The sequence below is a fragment of the Pelophylax lessonae genome (assembly GCF_965119305.1).
Source record: "Pelophylax lessonae genome assembly, chromosome: 11".
Lineage (NCBI taxonomy): Eukaryota > Metazoa > Chordata > Amphibia > Anura > Ranidae > Pelophylax > Pelophylax lessonae.
Window position 1 is genome coordinate 16,724,268 of NC_138778.1, and position 20,785 is coordinate 16,745,052.

The following is a 20,785-nucleotide window of genomic DNA, read 5'->3' on the forward strand; positions in this document are numbered from 1 at the left end:
CATTACCCACCAACAGTACCATCCAGCAGTACCAGCCAGTAGTACCAGCCAGCAGTACCCACCAGCAGTGCTAGTCAGCAGTACCAGCCAGCAGTACCCACCAGCAGTACCAGCCAGCAGTACCAGCTAGTAGTACCAGCCAGCAGTACCAGCCAGTAGTAACAGCCAGCAGTACCCACTCTGCTCAATAAACAGTCTAGGGCAGGGGGTCTCAAAATGGCGGCCCCCAGCTGTTGCGTAACTACAAGTCCCATCATGCCTCTGCCTATAGGAGTCATGCTTATAACTGTCAGCCTTGCTTTATGGGAATTGTAGTTCTGCAAAAGCTGGAGGGCCACCAGTTTGAGACCCCTGGTTTAGGCCACAGTGATAGTGAACCTTGGCACCCCAGATGTTTTGGAACTACAATTCTCATGATGCACCACTACACTACAGAGTGCAGGAGTATCATGGGAAATGTAGTTCCAAAACATCTGGGGTGCCAAGGTTCTCCATCACTGGTAGGGCGTTGCCTCTCAGTTTTTGCTGATCATCTTGGATAGGGCATAGGGAGCTGTGGGGTACTCCATAGACACTAAGCCCTCATCCACATTGAATGTGGCATTGAAATTGTGTGACTTCCTCTGAATTTCAAAGCGGCATGTCAGTGCGACTTCAGGTGCAACTTGTAGGACACCTGTGCGGCTTTAAGCACAGATGGCTATGCAAGTTGCTTCCGAAATTGCCAAAAGTAGTGCAGGAACTACTTTTACAAATTCTGTGCAGCATAGCATAGTCCACGTCGCACCGATTTGAACGGTGCCATTGCCGACAAGAGGGTGCGACTTGTCATGCGATTTGACCTGTCTCCCCATATCTGGGGAGACCAGATATAGTGAATGCAGGGTCCTGGGCAGACCAGATATAGTGAATGCAGAGTCATGGGGAGATCAGATATAGTGAATGCCGGCTCCTGGGGAGATCAGATATAGTGAATGCAAGGTCCTGGGGGAGACCAGATATAGTGAATGCAGAGTCCTGGGGAGACCAGATATAGTGAATGCAGGGTCCTGGGGGAGACCAGATATAGTGAATGCAGAGTCCTGGGGAGACCAGATATAGTGAATGCAGAGTCCTGGGGAGACCAGATATAGCGAATGCAGGGTTCTGGGGAGACCATATATAGTGAATGCAGGGTCCTGGGGAGACCAAATATAGTGAATGCAGGGTCCTGGGGAGACCAGATAAAGTTAATGAAGGGTCCTGGGGGGACCAGATATAGTGAACGCAGGCTCCTGGGGAGATCAGATATAGTGAATGCAGGCTCATGGGGAGACCAGATATAGTGAATGCAGAGTCCTGGTGAGACCAGATATAGTGAATGCAGGCTCCTGGGGAGACCAGATATAGTGAATGCAGGCTCCTGGGGAGACCAGATATAGTGAATGCAGGCTCCTGGGGAGATCAGATATAGTGAATCCAGGGTCCTGGGGAGACCAGATATAGTAAATGCAGGCTCCTGGGGAGACCAGATAGAGTGAATGCAGGCTCCTGGGGAGACCAGATATAGTGAATGCAGGGTCCTGGGCAGACCAGATATAGTGAATGAATGCTCCTGGGGAGACCAGATATAGTGAATGCAGGCTCCTGGGGAGACCAGATATAGTGAATGCAGGCTCCTGGGGAGACCAGATATAGTGAATGCAGGCTCCTGGGGAGACCAGATATAGTGAATGCAGGCTCCTGGGGAGATCAGATATAGTGAATGCAGGGTCCTGGGGAGACCAGATATAGTAAATGCAGGCTTCTGGGGAGACCAGATATAGTGAATGCAGGGTCCTGGGCAGACCAGATATAGTGAATGCAGAGTCCTGGGGAGACCAAATATAGTGAATGCAGGGTCCTGGGCAGACCAGATATAGTGAATGCAGAGTCCTGGGGAGACCAAATATAGTGAATGCACGGTCCTGGGGAGACCAGATATAGTGACTGCAGGCTCCTGGGGAGACCAGATATAGTGAATGCAGGCTCCTGGGTTTGGTAACATTTAAAGAAGACAAACACTTTCCTGAGTACTGCCAATACCTAACACTGACTGAGGGAACATGGAAGAAGTGAGGCGGGTCTAGCTAGGACCAAACTATCTAGCAAGACATAGGAGGGGAAGCCAGAGGAAATCACTTTAATAGACAAGTCGCAGTAGCCCAAAACCATCACTAGATGTCAGCATACTACAGAAAGCTAATAACCTCATGCTGTTCACCGCTACTAATAATGCACGAAAGTGGGGCAGAACTGCGAATCTCTCCATGTAATATCTTCATCTCTTAGTTCTGACATTTTTTTTACCGGCTTGCGTTGGTTTGTCACTTTTCCAGCGCGGTAAATATCAGGCAGCTACGTTATCTCCAGTACAGTGATAACATTGTGTAGATAGTCCCCGTTGGCATGGGGAGAGGCGGTCTCATTGGGTGATATCAGTGGGTGTGGTCAGCCACCTGTACAAAGTTCTAGAACAGATGTGGAAGGTGAACGGGTCATTAATAACACCTTCTGCTGCAAAGGGTGAGAATATAAAATATGCAGCCGCTAATTATAGAATTATTTGCATTGGCTTTTACTTATGAAAGATTTATATCTGTTCCTCTTCAGGGCCGGTACACACCATCAAAGGTGCGTCCGAGCGCACGCAACTTCGTGTTTACGCACGGCGCATTTTTGACAGCCCATTCATTTCAATGGTCTGACTGCCGAGCGCATGGGAACGCAAAAAAAGTACGGCAGGCGCCATTTTTAACCACCTCCATACCGAGCACTTTGGCTCGATTCACACCTATGCATGTTGCTTTTGAGCATTTCAGCAGTGCTTTTTGCTGTGCTTTTTGCATTTTCGGACACGCGTTTTTCATGTGTTTTGCATTTTTGATTATTTTTTTCTTTTTATTTGGCCAATTTGTTGTTGGGCAGATTAAATAATGCAAAACGGGTAAAAAAGGCATCAAAAACGCACCATAAATGCTCTACATGCTTTTCTGCTCCTTCAACATTGAAGTCTATTGAAACAAAAAAAGCAAAAAAGCAGCTTTTTGCATTTAACCACTTCTGGAGATTTTACCCGCTTAACCACTTTATGACCGCGCACTGCGGCAGGCAGCCGCTCTTGCGTGAACCGCTGTAGGTATACGTCGGACGGGCGCAGGCAGCTGGGGGGCGTGCTCCCGCCCCCACTCGTTAGCGGGGACTCTAATGCACGGGCAAGCGGCTCCGATTGCCGTCTGACACCCGCGATCGCTCCCCGCTGAGAGAGAAGGACGGTCAGCTATTGTAAACACAGCTGACCGTTCTTCTCTCTGGGATGATCATAGAGTGCCTGTGATCCTTCTATATAGGATCGCATGTCTTTATGATCATTTCACAAGCCACACCCCCCCACAGTTAGAAACACTCCCCTAGGTACACATTTAACCCCTTGAGCACCCCCAGTGTTGACCCCTTCCCTACCAGTGTCATTATTACAGTAACAGTGCATATTTTTAGCACTGATTACTGTAGTAATGTCACTGGTCCCCCAAAAGTGTCAAAAATGTCAGTTAGGGGTCCGATCTGTCCGCCGCAATGTCGCAGTCCCGCAAAAAATCGCAGATCGCCGCCATTACTAGAAAAAAAAAAATGACATAAATCTTTCCTGTAATTTGTAGACATGATAACTTTTGCGCAAACCAAAAATATGTAGCAGAAAACAAATTGGCCTAAAATGTTAAAAAAAAATTGATTTTTAAATGTTTTTTTTTGGGAATGTTATATAAAAGGATGTGAAAAATATTGGCTTTTTTTTCAGAATTGTCGCTCTTTTTTTGTTTATAGCGCAAAAAATAAAAATCGCACAGGTCATCAAATACCACCAAAAGAAATTGGCCACAGCAATCACATGGTACCAGAAGCGATGCGATCCTGGGAGGACGTCATATGATGTCCACCCAGGATGGGAGAGCTCCTGCTCGGCCGTCATTTTACAGTAGGCTGGGTGGGAAGCCGTTTGCTAGTTGCCAGGGGGTGCTATTAGGAATGAATGTGTCTGCAAGGGGCAACGCGTTTCCATGCGGTGTGAAAAACATACAGAGAAATGTGCGTTTCCCGCACTGCAAGTGCCCCTATAGGTTTATGCATCATAGAATTGATCACCTGTCAGTTTGGATCGAATGTTTAATCACTTTCCTCGATGATCAGCTTTCATTAAATACCAATCAGCTGCCCATTGAAAACAATGTTGTGAAAAATAGGCTCAATTATCCGTGACAGGAGTAGAAGCAGCCGGGCAACCAGGAGCCCTGCTGGGTAATGTAGTTGGCAAGGTTCGGCACTGGTAGAATGCTCTATAAGTTGCAAAGGATCTGCTAAATGCAACTCATTCAGCCAAATGAGGGGGTCCTGCAATGGCCCCGCAACCACGTGCAATCAGGGCCGGGATAAGGGGTGGGCGGGAGGGACCGCTGCCCTGGGCACTGTGGTATCATGTGAGGTGGGGGGGCACCACAAGGAGGTTGGGGGGAGAGGGAATTTGCGGGGTGGCAGGGAATAAGAATTATTCTAGAAGGATACATTTGGGGAGGTGTGCTAGGAATGGTAATTTAAGGGGATTTGTGCTTAAGGGGGGGGGAGAAGATTTGTGCTAGGAGGGGGAATTTTAGGGGGTTTGTGCTAGAAAAAGTAGTATGGTAGGGGGGTGGGGATTTGTGCTAGGAGGGAATTTTTTTTAGGCGGGGGGAATTTGTGCTAGCAGGAATGATTGGGGCTATTTGTGCTAGGAGGGGAAATTGGGGGGGGGGGGGGGAGGGGGGATTTATGCTAGGATGGTGGACTGGGGAAAACTTGTGCTGGGAGGGAGAGAATTGGAGTGGGGGGAGGAGGATTTGTGCTCAGCTGGGAAATTTGAGGGATAAAGCATTTGTACTAGGAGGGGGGAATTTTGGGGGGTTTGTGCTGGAATAAAGAAATATGCTGGGGGAGGGGGGATTTGTGCTAGGAGGGGATTTTTTTTGTTTTTGAGGGGGGCGGGGGATTTGTGCTAGCAGGAATGATTGGGGCTATTTGTGCTAGGAGGGGAAATTTGGGGGGGGGGGTTATTTATGCTAGGATGGTGGACTGGGGGAAAACTTGCTGGGAGGGAGAGAATTGGAGTGGGGGGGGGGAGAGGATTAGAGCTAGGGGGGGGTTGGAGGGGGGCATAGATTCATGCTGGGAAGAGGATTTCAGCAGGGGCAGATTTGTATTGGGAGGAGGGGGTTAATGCTTAGGGGGTAAGCATGGAGATTAGAGCTTAATTTTTTTTGGGGGGGGGGGTCATTTTTGCTGTCACATAATGCTCATACATCTTGGGGGGAGGCGCAACTTGGCATGTTCGCTCTGGGCTCTATATGACCTTGTCCCGGCAATGCGTGCAATGCATGCAGTTGCGCCATGCTAGTGCCGGGTTCAAGGGGTAAAAGCAGGAAGCTAGGACGTGATATGACGCCTTCTCACCGCCTGTCAAATACTTACCGAAGAGCAATCCAAACACAGATTTCTTTTCAGAGAGCACCGCTAGTGTAAATGAGGCCTAAGGGGGGCATTCTCTGATTATTCTTCAATAATTTCCATTGCACAGTAAGTTTTGAAGGCTAAACCTGTGACCCCCGTCACCCCTGTACTTGGTAAACCGCCTTTGCTGCTTTGAAAATCAAACTGGGAAGTTCCCCTTTTGAAAGTTCTGTATATTTTGGTCTACTGAGTGAATCATTGATTGGAAAAGAAACTTCTTGTGTGTTCTTCTTTCTGCTGCTCCATGTGACCGAGATTATACAAGTTATTTCAATAGTTTTAATACAATGGATAACGCCCAGCTGAACCCTTATGATTGATTACTGTAATTCATCCACCCACCATTTCTGCACTGAGTTCCCAGGTCTGTATACCTGCTGTGCCCATTATGAGGGGATCCCACCATCCCTGTGCTGAGTTCCTGGTTCTGTACACCTGCTGTACCCATTATGAGGGGCTCCCACCATCCCTGTACTGAGTTCCCGGGTCTGTACCCCTACTGTGCCCATTATGAGGGGCTCCCACCATCCCTGTGCCAAGTTCCCCAGGTCTGTACACCTGCTGTGCCCATTATGAGGGGCTCCCACCATCCCTGTACTGAGTTCCCCGGGTCTGTACCCCTACTGTGCCCAAAATGAGGGTTTCACACCATCCCTGTGCTGAGTTCCCGGGTCTGTACTCCTGCTGTGCCCATTACCAGGGGTTCCCACCATCCCTGTACTGAGTTCCTGGGTCTGTACACCTACTTGTGCCCATTATGAGGGGTTCCCACCATCCCTGTGCTGAGTTCCCGGGTCTGTACACCTGCTTTGCCCATTATGTGGGGTTCCCACCATCCCTGTGCTGAGTTCCTGGGTCTGTACACCTGCTGTGCCGATTATGAGGGGGTTCTCACCATCCCTCCTGGAGCACACAAAGGTGGATGGGCACAGAAATAATGTCAGGAAGATTTGTTGCAGCTTCCAAACATATAATGAGCCCCTGGATGACTCCGCTCACCAGGCTTCGCTTATGATATATTACCACCTCGGTGAGGACTAATCCCTTCATGAATGAGCTGTAAATATCAAAAAGATATGATGGGATTATTTGGATATTTTGGGCAGTCATGTGACAGATGTGAGAGGTGTCATCCATTGGATGACACTAGAATGGACCTTTGATGGGACGCCGTTCCTCATTCCTCCATCGGTCATGCTCAGCCGCTCTCAGATCTCCATACAAGAATGCAGAAAGAATGTCACATTCTCCCGATATTGGCAGCCTTTCATAGTTACATAGTTAGTCAGGTTAAAAAAAGACACAAGTCCATCTGGCTCAACCAATAAAAAACATAAAACAGTAAAGAAAACTCAACCATACAATCCCATATACACAATCCTATACCTGCAGTTGATCCAGAGGAAGGCGAATAACCCCAGCAAAGCATGATCCAATTCACTACAGCAGGGGAAAAAATTCTTCCTGATCCCCCGAGAGGCAACCAGATATTCCACGGATCAACTTTACTTATAAATATTAGTATCCATTTATATTATGTACACCCAGGAAAGAATCCAGGACTTTTTTAAAGCAATCAAGTGAGCTGGCCAGAACCTCCTCTGGAGGGAGTCTATTCCACATTTTCACAGCTCTTACTGTGAAGAAACCTTTCCGTATTTGGAGACAAAATCTGTTTTCTTCTAGACGTAAAGAGTGCCCCCTTGTCCTCTGTGTTGACCTTAAAGTGAACAACTCAACACCAAGTTCACTATATGGACCCCTTATGTATTTATACATGGTGATCATATCCCCCCTTATGTATTTATACATGGTGATCATATCCCTCCTTAATCTCCTCTTCTCAAGAGAGAATAAATTCAGTTCCTCTAATCTCTTCTCATAGCCTAGCTCCTCATGCCTCTTATCAGTTTGGTTGCCCTTCTCTGCACTTTCTCCAGTTCCCCGATATCCTTTTTAAGAACTGGTGCCCAAAACTGAACTAGATATTCCAGATAAGATCTTACTAATGATTTGTACAGGGGCAAAATTATCTCTCTCTCTCTGGAGTTCATGCCTCTCCTAATACAAGAAAAGATTTAGCTTGCTTTGGAAACCGCAGCTTGGCATTGCATGCTATTATTAAGCTTAGGATCTACCAGAACACCCAGATCCTTCTCCGCTATGGATTCCCCCAGATCCTTCTCCGCTATGGATTCCTCCAGATCTTTCTCCGCTATGGATTCCCCCAGATCCTTCTCCACTATGGATTCCCCCAGATCCTCCTCCGCTATGGATTCCCCCAGATCCTTCTCCGCTATGGATTCCCCCAGATCCTTCTGCGCTATGTATTCCCCCAGATCCTTCTCCGCTATGGATTCCTCCAGATCCTTCTCCGCTATGGATTCCCCCAAATCCTTCTCCACTATGGATTCCCTCAGATCCTTCTCCACTATGGATTCCCCAGATTCTTCTCCACTATGGATTCCCCAGATCCTTCTCCGCTATGGATTTCCCCAAATCCTTCTCCGCTATGGATTCCCCCAGATCCTTCTCCGCTATGGATTCCCCCAGATCCTTCTCTGCTATGAATTTCCCCAAATCCTTTTCCGCTATGGATTCCCCCAAATCCTTCTCCACTATGGATTCCTCCAGATCCTTCTCTGTTATGGATTCCCCCAGATTCTTCTCCGCTATGGATTCCCCCAGATCCTTCTCCGCTATGGATTCCCCCACATCCTTCTCCACTATGGATTCCCCGAAATACTCCTCTGCTATGGATTCCCCCAATTCTACTCCCCCTAGTATGTATGCTGCATGCATATTCTTAGCCTCCAAGTTCATAACTTTACATTTATCAACATTAAACCTTATTTGCCACATAGCTCCCCAATGAAACAGAGCATTGAGGTCAGCTTGTAGGTTGGAGACATATTTCGGTCGGTGTAATGATCAGATATCAGAGCACCAAAATAGCTCAACTCACCTATCGCTGCAACTTCAAAGAAAACACAAAGAGTCACATTTTCTACGAAAAAAAGCAATCGATGGGCGTTCACAGAAAAATTCAGGTGAAATGTCATGGAAAACTCCCCCTTTTTTCGAAATAGTTTCAGCAGCTTTAGCCCCCGTTCACATAATTCGCACAATTTGACATGCGATTTCATAGGTCAAATCGCATGCTCCATGTCTTGCATGTCTCCTCTGACATCCGCTGCTCCATAGGGCTGCATGGAGCATCCGATCCGGTCCGCCTGAAAAACTGACAGGCGGATCGGATCGGAAAGCCCGTGTGAAAGGGGCCTTACATAAAATAGTTTTCTTTATTTGTTAACAAACACAGTACATAGTTTAAAAATAGATATATTGAATACAATCACAAATACATTTGCATGATCGTGTACAATTGGTTGCCTTCACATGCAGGCTCAAAAAGCAGGTAATTGCGATTTGGCCCCGCTCGACATGTTTCGAGGTCTTTTACTGCTTCTTCAGGAGCATAGGTCTAGAAAGAGACCAAACCATCCTATAAGAACTTAAAATGATCAAAACAATATAACCGATGTGAAGAAAAAGTGCGCTGGTCTGTGATATGCTGCTACCAGATGAAAATGATAAGTGATAAAATAATAGGTGGTGCGCTATATCAATATATTGAGTGTATTCCAAACAATAACAATCAATACAAAAAACAACCTCAAATTTAAACAAATGTATAGGTGCAAAAAGATAAATGGTGAAAAGGTCCCAAAACACAACTGTGTCAATAATAGGACCACCGACAGTGGTGTGTTGGTGACAGGTGATTATATATTCCAAACAATACCAATCAATACATAAAATAAAATATATAGGTGCAAAATTATGCAAGAAGTCCCAAGACACAACTGTGTCAATAGTAGGACCACCGACAGTGATGTGTTGGTGACAGGTGATAGTTGATTCAATTGGTGAGTTGAAGTTCCCTCCACCTGCTGGAATTCCTCCTTACCGGACGGAATGAAATAAGTGCTTTTCTATGGTGAAAATAAACGATCCTGGTGCCCAAACTGAACAAAGTGCTCCCCACCGTGCATTCACAAGAGCCGTCAGGCCTCTTACCGGATAAATGGGGTTATCATGCACTGCTCACTACTCTCAGATCCAACCGATATTGGCAGCCACAATGGATATAGAAGTCATATACCACTCCACTGTTCACAGTCGGGTAGATTTCAGACGGTACTCATGGCCACTTGTTATAGGTGATTAAGAGGATCGTTTCGCTCCTGGGTGAGTCTGGGAGCTCATGTCAGGCCAAGAGGATTCTTCAAGAAATTGCAACCAGATCCAACAGCCAGAAAATTTGCTAAGCAAAAGGACATGAAAGAACCACTTTGTGGCAAAGGAAATCCAATATCGCCAACATGAAGCCACTGAAAAGGATCTCCAAACGTACAGACCAATCCCCAAAAAAACATACACCCAAAGCGTTTCGAGGTGATTCCTTTAGCCTCTTCTTCAGGGATGTGTAGGGAGTGTTGGGTCTCAGCCGCTTACTTATCAACTGTACGACTTCCCCCGGCCTTCCCGACCTACCGGACAGTTGATAAGTAAGCGGCTGAGACCCAACACTCCCTACACATCCCTGAAGAAGAGGCTAAAGGAATCACCTCGAAACGCTTTGGGTGTATGTTTTTTTGGGGATTGGTCTGTACGTTTGGAGATCCTTTTCAGTGGCTTCATGTTGGCGATATTGGATTTCCTTTGCCACAAAGTGGTTCTTTCATGTCCTTTTGCTTAGCAAATTTTCTGGCTGTTGGATCTGGTTGCAATTTCTTGAAGAATCCTCTTGGCCTGACATGAGCTCCCAGACTCACCCAGGAGCGAAACGATCCTCTTAATCACCTATAACAAGTGGCCATGAGTACCGTCTGAAATCTACCCGACTGTGAACAGTGGAGTGGTATATGACTTCTATATCCATTGTGGCTGCCAATATCGGTTGGATCTGAGAGTAGTGAGCAGTGCATGATAACCCCATTTATCCGGTAAGAGGCCTGACGGGCTCTTGTGAATGCACGGTGGGGAGCACTTTGTTCAGTTTGGGCACCAGGATCGTTTATTTTCACCATAGAAAAGCACTTATTTCATTCCGTCCGGTAAGGAGGAATTCCAGCAGGTGGAGGGAACTTCAACTCACCAATTGAATCAACTATCACCTGTCACCAACACATCACTGTCGGTGGTCCTACTATTGACACAGTTGTGTCTTGGGACTTCTTGCATAATTTTGCACCTATATATTTTATTTTATGTATTGATTGGTATTGTTTGGAATATATAATCACCTGTCACCAACACACCACTGTTGGTGGTCCTATTATTGACACAGTTGTGTTTTGGGACCTTTTCACCATTTATCTTTTTGCACCTATACATTTGTTTAAATTTGAGGTTGTTTTTTGTATTGATTGTTATTGTTTGGAATACACTCAATATATTGATATAGCGCACCACCTATTATTTTAAAACAATATAACCAACTTATTCTATAAATGGTGTTACATTTATTACATGGTAAATGGTGACTGCAAGATAAAAAAAGGAGCTCACCCTGGAAGAAAATTCCACCAAGTGTGGCCTAAAGGGGACACCAGCAAATATGTCCCTGCCTCAATACTTGCATATTTTCATTATTGATTACATTTTTAAATTTGTGTTTGCAATATTTTATATTTCCATTACTGAATATATTTTTAAATCTTTATATACAGTATTTTATTTTTCCATTATTAATTACATTTTTAAATATTTGTATGCAATATTTTATATTTTAATTATTGATTACAATTTTAAATCTCTGTATGCAGTATTTTATATTTCCATTATTTATTACATTTTTAAATATTTGTATGCAATATTTTACATTTCTTTTACTGATTACAATTTTAAATCTTTGTATGCAATATTTTATATTTTCATTATTAGAAAAAAGCAATTGTGCTTCTCAAGGTGCAATATATAACTAATAGGGTACCTTCATCCCATATAAGTTGCAAGTATTGAGGCAGCAATTGCTTCAATACCTACATTTTTAAATCTGTTTTTGTAATATTTTGTATTTCCATTACTGAATTTATTTTTGAATCTTTGTATACAGTATTTTATTTTTCCATTATTAATTAAATTTTTAAATATTTGTATGCAATATTTTATATTTCCATTATTGATTACAGTTTTAAATAATAGTATACAATTTTTTATATTTCTATACCTGATTACATTTTTAAGTCTTTGTTTGCAATATTTTATATTTTCATTATCGATTACATTTTTAAATCTCTGTGTGCAATATTTAATATTTCCATTACTTATTACATTTTTAAATATTTGTATACAATATTTTATATTTCTTTTACTGATTACAATTTTAACTCTTTGTATGCAATATTTTATATTTTCATTTTTAGAAAAAAGCGATTGTGCTCCTCAAGGTTTAATATATAACTAATAGGGTACCTTCATCCCATATACTGTAAGTTGCAAGTATTGAGGCAGCAATTGCCAGGTAAGGGCAGGGATAGTGGGGAGGGAAAGGGGAGAGGAAAAAAAGAGGGGGGACAAGGCGATTTTAATGGTACCATAAAAATATTAGTGGACTCATACATAAAATAGTATTCTTTATTTGTTAACAAACACAGTACATAGTTTAAAAAAAATAAAATAAATAAATTATATATATATATATATATATATAATGAATACAATCACAAATATATTTGCATGACTGTTTACAATTGGTCGCTTCACAAAGCAGGTAATATGGCGCTGCTTTGACATGTTTCGCGGTCTTTTACTGCTTCTTCAGGAGCATAGGTCTAGAAAGAGACCAAACCATCCAGAGGCGTAACTAGAACCTTCTGGGCCCCGGTGTAAGAAACCATGAAGGGCCCCCTGGACCCCTGGCTGGGGCCCTTCCTTTCAAGTCTGGGGCTCTTCCCACTGATCCTGGAGCCCTTTACTCTAGTTGCGGGGCCCTTTATTACGATCCCGCAACGGGACCCTTTCACAAGTTCTGCAGTGTGCCCCCTTCCTGCCATCTTGGGTCCTCCCCATAGTGGTGGAATGCCAGGGCCCGGTTGCAAATGTGACCTTTTGTGATCCTGGAAGTTCACCCACTGTTGTCAGTAGTTTTTATTCTTTGGTACTTTAATTGTATTATTTTTTTATCATTTTATTTAATTTTTTTTACAATGTCACTGACTATGACTCTGTCCACTCAGAAAAGGAAGGATCTGGTAAATTACATATTTACCGACCCCCTTTCCTGGTTCTGTATTGTGACACATCCTCTGCAGCAGCCGGCAGGAGAAGGGAGGGAGCACAGTGGGGGGAACCAGCGGGGTACACAGGGGCCAGAGACAGCAGAACACAAGTGAACTGGATAGGTGGAGTGGAAGGGGCAGCATACCGAGGAACCAATCTCCTCCGTTTTCCTCCTGCAGCTACAGGAGGAAAAAGGAGGACTGTGATTTCTCTACATGCTGCCCCCACCGCCCCTCCTATCCAGGTGTACAGGGGAGCCGCATAGGCCAACTGGAGCATGGGGCCCGGTTGCAATTGCAACCCCTGTAGTTACGCCCCTGAAACCATCCTATAAGAACGTAAAATGATCATACAATATATAGTAACCAACTTATTCTATAAATGACGTTACCTTTATTACATGTTTAATGGTGACTGCAAAATTCCACCAAGAGTGGCCTACAAGGGGACACCAGCAAATATGTCCCTGCCCTTACCTGGCAATTGCTGCCTCAATACTTGCATATTTTCATTATTGATTACATTATTTGACTTTCAAAACAGAAGTTTATTGAGAACAATTTCAACAGTACATCATACAAAAAAAGAAAAATTGATTACATTTTTAAATCTATGTATGCAATATTTTATATTTTCATCTCTGTATCTTTTTAAATTTTTTTTTAACTAACTCTAAGTCTGCGTATGCAATATTTTTTTTTATTTTTATTATTGATTAAAATTTTAAATCTCTGTATGCAATATTTTATATTTCCATTATTTATTACATTTTTAAATATTTGTATGCAATATTTTAAGTTTCCATTATTTATTACATTTTTAAATATTTGTATACAATATTTTTACATTTCTTTTACTGATTACAAAGTCTTTGTATGCAATATTTTATATTTTCATTATTAGAAAAAAGTGATTGTGCTTCTCAAGGTGCAATATATAACTAATAGGGTACCTTCATCCCATTTAAGTTGCAAGTATTGAGGCAGCAATTGCTTCAGTACTTGCATATTTTCTTTATTGATTACGTTTTAAAATCGGTGTATGCGATATTTTATATTTTCCTCTCTAGGTTTTTTTTTTTTCTAGAACTAACTTTAATAAATAAGGAAAGACTAATACACTCCCTGTAGAGAATAAAGACTTTTAGGAACTTGGATAAGCTCAGAATAAATATGTTTAGTGAGAACACAGAATTTGTACGTGGAATGGAAAATTCTCAGATCTAACAGGTCGGTCCCATGCGGATGGAAAGTCCCTTTCGCACAGTTTGCAGTCCTGTCAGCGGCACTTTTCACAAGCGTCCATGCGAGGAACATGCACGACGCAAGAAAAGCAAAGCTGTCCATCCGCTTTCATCCTCCGCAGAGCTGCCAGCCAACCATACATGGAGAAAAAAAAAAAAAAACAACAAAATGCAACAATGACACGATTTTCGTTTAAATAAAATGTTTTATTTAATATTACCGGAAACAAAAATATACAAACGTAGACACAAGGAACGCCTCCGGAGAGTACGAATTTTACAAGGCTTCCTGATTGATTTAAATAGCGCACGCGCTCTCTTCTGGAGTCCAACACGGGATTGGCTCCCGCTGAGGAGGGCGGAGAGAGACGCAGAAACCCGCGTCCCCCCCCCCCCCCCACGCAGAACCAGTTCATTCACGCCACAGTCACACATTCACACGCAAAAACAGTGTAAAAATAACATTCTTTACATTATTTTATTATACAGAGAGTCAGGTAAATAATAGAGATGTACAAATATCGATTGGCATTAAAAGGCGGCGGGCGTTACCCCGCGGATCATCGGTGAAATGCAGGACTATCAGGCCATCGGCGGGCTTACTCAAGAAAGCAACAGCAATTGCGACACGCAAACCATGCCAAACCATCAGCGGGCGCTTCACTGAAGTCTGATCAATGATACGTCAATGCTAATTGGTTGGTAGAGGTTTTGACAATCAATTCTGATTGGTTGGTAGAGGATATGACAATAAATGCTAAATTGGTCAATTTGAGTTATGATGCTAAACTCTTATTGGTCAGTGGGGCTTATGGTGCTAAATTTTGATTGGTTGGTAGGGATTATAATGCTAAATTCTGATTGGTTGGTAGGGGTTGAGACAATAAATTCTGATTGATTGGTGGGGGTTATGACAAATTCTGATCGGTTGGTAATAGATATGATAACACATTTTGATTAGTTGGCAGAGGTTATGATGGTAAATTCTGATTGGTTCGTAGGAGTTATGATGCTAAATTCTGATTGGTTGGTAGAGGATATGACAGTAAACTCTAAGGCTAAGTTCACATGTAGGCGTTTTGGGGCGTTTTTGGGGAGTTTTTCTGCTCTAGGATCAGCTCAAAATGCCCAACAAGACAAATCCTATTCATTTCAATGGCCCCTGTTCACATCTGAGCGTTTTGACGTTTTAAGCAAAACGCCCAACGTTAAAAAAAGTACATGAGCTTCTTTTTGGGCAGATTACAGGCATTTTTATTTTTTTCCATTGGTTAATAGTCAACCTAAAAACGCCTGTAAAAGCGCCCATAAAAACGCCAAACGCCTAAAAAACGCCTGTAAATAGCAACGCCAAGATGTGAACGTAGCCTAAATTGGTCGGTACACATTATAATGCTAAATTTTGATTGGTTGGTAGGGATTACAATGCAAAATTATGATTGGTTAGTAGGAGTTATGATGCTAAATTCTGATTGGTTGGTAGGGGTTGAGACAATAAATTCTGATTGGTTGGTAATAGATATGATGATACATTTTGATTGGTTGGCAAAGGTTATGATGGTAAATTCTGATTGGTTGGTAGGACTTATGAAGCTAAATTCTGATTGGTTGGTAGAGGATATGATGGTAAATTCTGATTGGTTCGTAGGAGTTATGACGCTAAATTCTGATTGGCTGGTAGAGGATATGACAGTAAATTCTGATTGGTCAGTACTTATTATGATACTAAATTCTGATTGGTTGGTAGGGGTTATAATGCTAGATTCTGATTGGTTAGTAGGAGTTATGATGCTAAATTCTGATTGTTTGGCAGAGATTATCATGGTAAATTCTGATTGGTTGGTAGAAGTTATGATACTAAATTCTGATTGGTTGGTAGGGGATATGACAATACATTTTATTTGGTTTGTATGGGTTATGACGATAAATTCTGATTGGTTGGTAGGGTTTATGATGATAAAGTCTGATTGGCTAGTAGGGGATATGACGATAAATTTTGATTGGTTGGTACTGGTTATGACGATAAATTCTGATTGGTGTGTAGGGGTTGCTAAATTCTAGCTGGCTTCCAGGGGCTTGCACTTTGCTTTCTTGAATAAGCCGGGTAGTAGTCCTTAAAGGCACAGGGATATATGGTAGCAGCTGATCTCCTTATTGCCCTAAGAAAAAATATATTATATATTGCCATTAAGTTTAAAGTGGACCTGTCTAGTGCAGCCTTTCTCAACCAAGGTGCTGCAGCACCCTAGCGTACCATCTAGTTTTGTCAGGGGTGCTGTAAAATATTAATTAAAAGTGAAAAAAAAGGACTGTGAAGCAGCCGTTCTCCAGTGAGGTGCCCTCTATTTTCGTCCAGGGGAGCCACCAGCCGGGGATCCCAGGAGGCATCATTGACCAAATATGGTCATGATCTTATTCGGACAACGATGTCACCTGGACCCCCTGGCTGGTGGCACTCCTGAGGAACCTAGACGGCACCTCAATGGAGAAAGGCGGTCTTGTAGACATGAATGTGGTCATGACCATATTTGGCCAATGATGTCAGCCAACATGCCCAGCCCCTTTGTTTACATTCAGCTACCGGTCATGGCGAGAGTCCACCGGGAAAAGATCATCTCAGCTGGTCATGTTTTTTTCAGCTGGTCGTTGGGAACCATTAATGGTGATGGATGATGGATCCACACTACTGGTCAAAGTACAGCATGGGGCTTTTTTTGGGGGGGGGGTTTATGGGCCCCTCAGCTCCTTTCCCATGTTGGGGGCATGTATGGTTGGGGTGGTGGGCAGGGGAGGGTGCATACTCCCTTTCCTGGCCAGCCAGGTTGTGAAATGGATTTTGGGTACCCCCCAACCCCCCACACAGTTTTTTTTTTTACCTTAATATCCATACCAAAGCTTAATCAAGGATGAGGGTTTGGTCTGAGTTTTGGAAGGAAAAACATTTTTTTTTTAACATTTTAGACTGGGGTCCCTCAAAATTTTGAATACTTTTATAGGGTTCCCGAAATGATAAAAGGTTGAGAAAGGCTGTTCTAGTGTACACGCTGAAGGCAGCCATTTTGTGCCCTAGACCATAACTATTTGGCCTACTGGCAGTGGTGACATCATATAGCCCCAAATTTTTACCAGTTTCGGTCACATGGGCCTGTTGTTTTTTTTTTTGGCTGTAAAGGATAGGAGGGGGATTAGCTCTGCTTTAAGGCATCGATTTTACCGCCCCCCCAAGCTAAAAAGGAAGCTGGACGGGGGTATACACATTCCTCGGCTGAGACACGTAACACCAAAGCTATTCAAAAGCAAACCCCCCCCCCATCATATTTAGCTGGCAGTCCCTCCCGCCCAACACAACCCATTCAAATAAAGGACTTTTTAGGGCTCATTCCCCCCAATGTGGATGAGAGGCGGTAAAAACACGTAACTGAGCCGTGATCTTCGGAAGACTCCCATTAGAGAATCCTCCTGGTTGCCACAGGCAACAAAAGGCTACTCCTGCCTCAGACACTTCAACAGGTTCGTGCTTTTGGAAGATACAACATTTAAAAATGGCTGCCTTCAGCGCCGGGCGCCAAACAACGCCCTCGGAAAGGAAAGACTGTGCAAAGGAAGCCTCAGCCGCGAACGACTGCAGAATGTAACGCCATGGTAACCTGTCATTGACTAAACTTGACCTTCTCGTGACAGCTGGCCCTCCATGCGTTTGATTGGCTGCCAGCGACAGCCGCAGGGTCCTAAGGGGCGGGCGCCATTTTTTTTTTAAGCCTTCAGCCTGGTATAGATCGGTCCCTGGGAAGGTTGTTCGTGGCGGCCGTGGCTTTGTACAAAGAACGTTCGTCAGTCACAAGTCCGATAAGTCATTGATGCAGCCGATTCCTCAGGAGGGTGAATTCCAGCTTGTCGTAGAATCCGGGGGGAGGGGCTCACCATTGATTGTACGGGGAGTTAGCCTAAAGCAACAAGAAAAAAAAAATGTTAACATCATTTAAAGACGCCCTTGACTTCAAAAAAATGCTAAATATTATTTTTTCACTTCAGTTTTTATTTTTTAATGATTGAGTTGCTGCACACAAGCCGAAAGTGGAAATCAGGCTTGTGTTGGGTGGTTGTGGAGAACATAGCTAGGTTAATGCAGGGCCATAGATAATTTTTTTTCCTGGGGGGGGGGGGGTCAGCCTTGAGTACCCAGAGAATAATAATTATCACGCCTGCTCCGCTGTGAGAAATTGTGGTGTGTATATATATATATACAGTCAGTGCTTTAAGTGGCCCAAAAGAGGTGCCGGTACTCTATTATAGCCTATACATGTTGTCGCCCCCCCCTCCCCCAACCCACATCAGGGTCCCCACAGAGCACCCCGCCTGGCCTGGGCTGGGACTCCAGAGCAGGGGGACTCACTGGTGGTGATTGGTCTGGCTCTAGAGTGGGAAATATTCTTGGGGGGGGGGGCAATTGAGGGCGCAGATGTCCAAAATGTGTGTACTGGTACGCTAAGGCGCATGGAGAGGTGGCGGTATGCTCAAGAGCCATATTTGGAAGTGGCGGTACTGAGTACCAATGCATACCGGCCCACTTAAAGCACTGTATACATTATATACAGCGCCCCCAGCAGGCACATCTGTTAGTGAAGAAAATAGTAAACATGGCTTCAATGCAAGCGAGGCCCTGCCTGTCAGCCTTGTGGATGAGACAGGTGGTCTTCCCAGTGGCAGGGCGGCTCCCGCAGCTGATAGGCTACACTAGCCTAGCTGCTGTGAAATTGACCGATGCTCTGGGGGCGGGGGGTTGGACCCCCCCCCCCCCCCCCCCGACACCACTTGTCTTAGCCTGCAGTACTACCCCGCCACCTGCCTGCTCGCTACACTGGTGATGTCCATCTCATAAACCCAGGGGCGTAGATAAGGGGGGGGGGTTGGACGCCCCTGGGTTTATGGGGTGGATGAGACGGGTGGTCTTCCCAGTGGCAGGGCGGCTCCCGCAGCTGATAGGCTACACTAGCCTAACTGCTGTGAAATTGACCGATGCTCTGGGGGGAGGGGGGGGGGTTGGACCCCCCCGACACCACTTGTCATAGCCTGCAGTACTACCCCACCACCTGCCTGCTCGCTACACTGGTGATGTCCATCTCATAAACCCAGGGGCGTAGATAAGGGGGGGGGGGGAGGGATGGATTTTATTAATAAATAAAAGCTGATCATTGTAAGCACCCCTGTCAGTGGTAGGTGGTTTGTTTCAACTCTCTAACTGTTACATCTGCAGGACAGCTTGTTCTGTTGAAAAGTAACAGACTTACTGGCAGGATCATCAGGTAAAAATAGAAAAGCCTAAAAAAGAAAACAAATGCAGCCGTCACATCTAAGGATTGGTAAGCTGAAATATAGGACATTTTTGATTTTTGGGTTTAATACTGACTTAAATAAAAATAAATAAATTAAATAAAATTAAAATCATAATAAGCCAATCACTATCTATGCAACTGGTGATTATACCTGTCCATTGTTTGCGTTCTGGCGATTTTGCCCGGCGTAGGCGTCCTCTGCTCGCAGTGTGGAGTTTCCGCTGGTGGCTGGGTGGGTGTTGGCAGTGGCTCTGGGGATGATGATGTCATACGGGCGTTCCGGCTGTCAACAAAGACAAAGAAAATGTTTTAATATGGCTAAAGGCGTATCCATCGATCGAAAATCAATAACTATTTGATGAATCACACTAATGACAGACAAAACTGTGGCTCAAACGCCTGTTTTTACCCCCCCCCCAGCCGTTCATGTGAAAGAGGCCTAAGGCTCAGTTTCCACAAATGCAACTTGTCATGTGACTTTGGACACAAAAAGTCGCATGACAAGTCACAACCCCTGGATTTCAATGCCACCCGTTCCAATCTATGCGACTTAAAGTTGCAGCGACTTTGAAAAGGTGCCTGCACTACTTTTATGCCCACAACTCTCAGGTTAGACACTCCCAGCGCCAGCCAATGGAACATGAGCATGCAATTTTTTTTTTTAGATGTGCAAGTTTGGGCCCCTTGGTGGCTTTTTATTGTTTTGCATTAGTATAACATTATCTATTATCTTTATTACATGCCACAAACTGTTTTATTTTGTAGAAATTATGTATTGCATCAAACCCTGAGGAAGTGAACGGTTGTTGACGAAACGCGTAAGTTTACCAGATGTGTAAGTATGAGCCTCTTGGTTGCCTTTCTTTGTTTTGCATTAGTATAACATTATCGATTATCTTTATTACATGCCACAAACTGTTTTATTTTGTATAAATTATGAATCGCATCAAACCCTGAGGAAGTGAACAGTTGTTGACGAAACGCGTTGGGTTACCAGATGTGTAAGTATGGGCCTCTTGGTTGCCTTTCTTTGTTTTGCATTAGTATAACATTATCTACTATCTTTATTACATGCCACAAACTGTTTTATTTCATAGAAATTATGCATTGCATCAAACCCAGAGGAAGTGAATGGTTGTTGACGAAATGCGTAAGTTTACCAGATGTGTAAGTATGGGCCTCTTGGTTGCCTCTTTGTGCTTTGCATTAGTATAACATTATCTACTATCTTTATTACATGCCACAAACTGTTTTATTTTGTAGAAATTAGGTATCGCATCAAACCCTGAGGAAGTGAATGGTTGTTGACGAAACGCGTACGTTTACCAGATGTGCAAGTATGAGCCTCTTGGTTGCCTTTCTTTGT

At 43.9% G+C, this 20,785-nt stretch overlaps 1 protein-coding gene across 2 annotated transcripts in view; it reads right to left on the bottom strand.

Annotated features, from left to right (window-relative positions):
* Nucleotides 1–19,549: 19,549 nt before the first annotated feature.
* The window catches only part of GPRC5C (G protein-coupled receptor class C group 5 member C), a 38,521-nt gene continuing 37,285 nt past the window's right edge, over nucleotides 19,550–20,785 (bottom strand). For both annotated transcript variants that reach the window (XM_082271819.1, XM_082271818.1), the window contains exon 4: nucleotides 19,550–19,702. In XM_082271819.1, coding sequence (XP_082127945.1) covers nucleotides 19,565–19,702 — 138 coding nt within the window. In that variant the 3' untranslated portion in view covers nucleotides 19,550–19,564. The remainder of the gene's footprint in view (nucleotides 19,703–20,785) is intronic.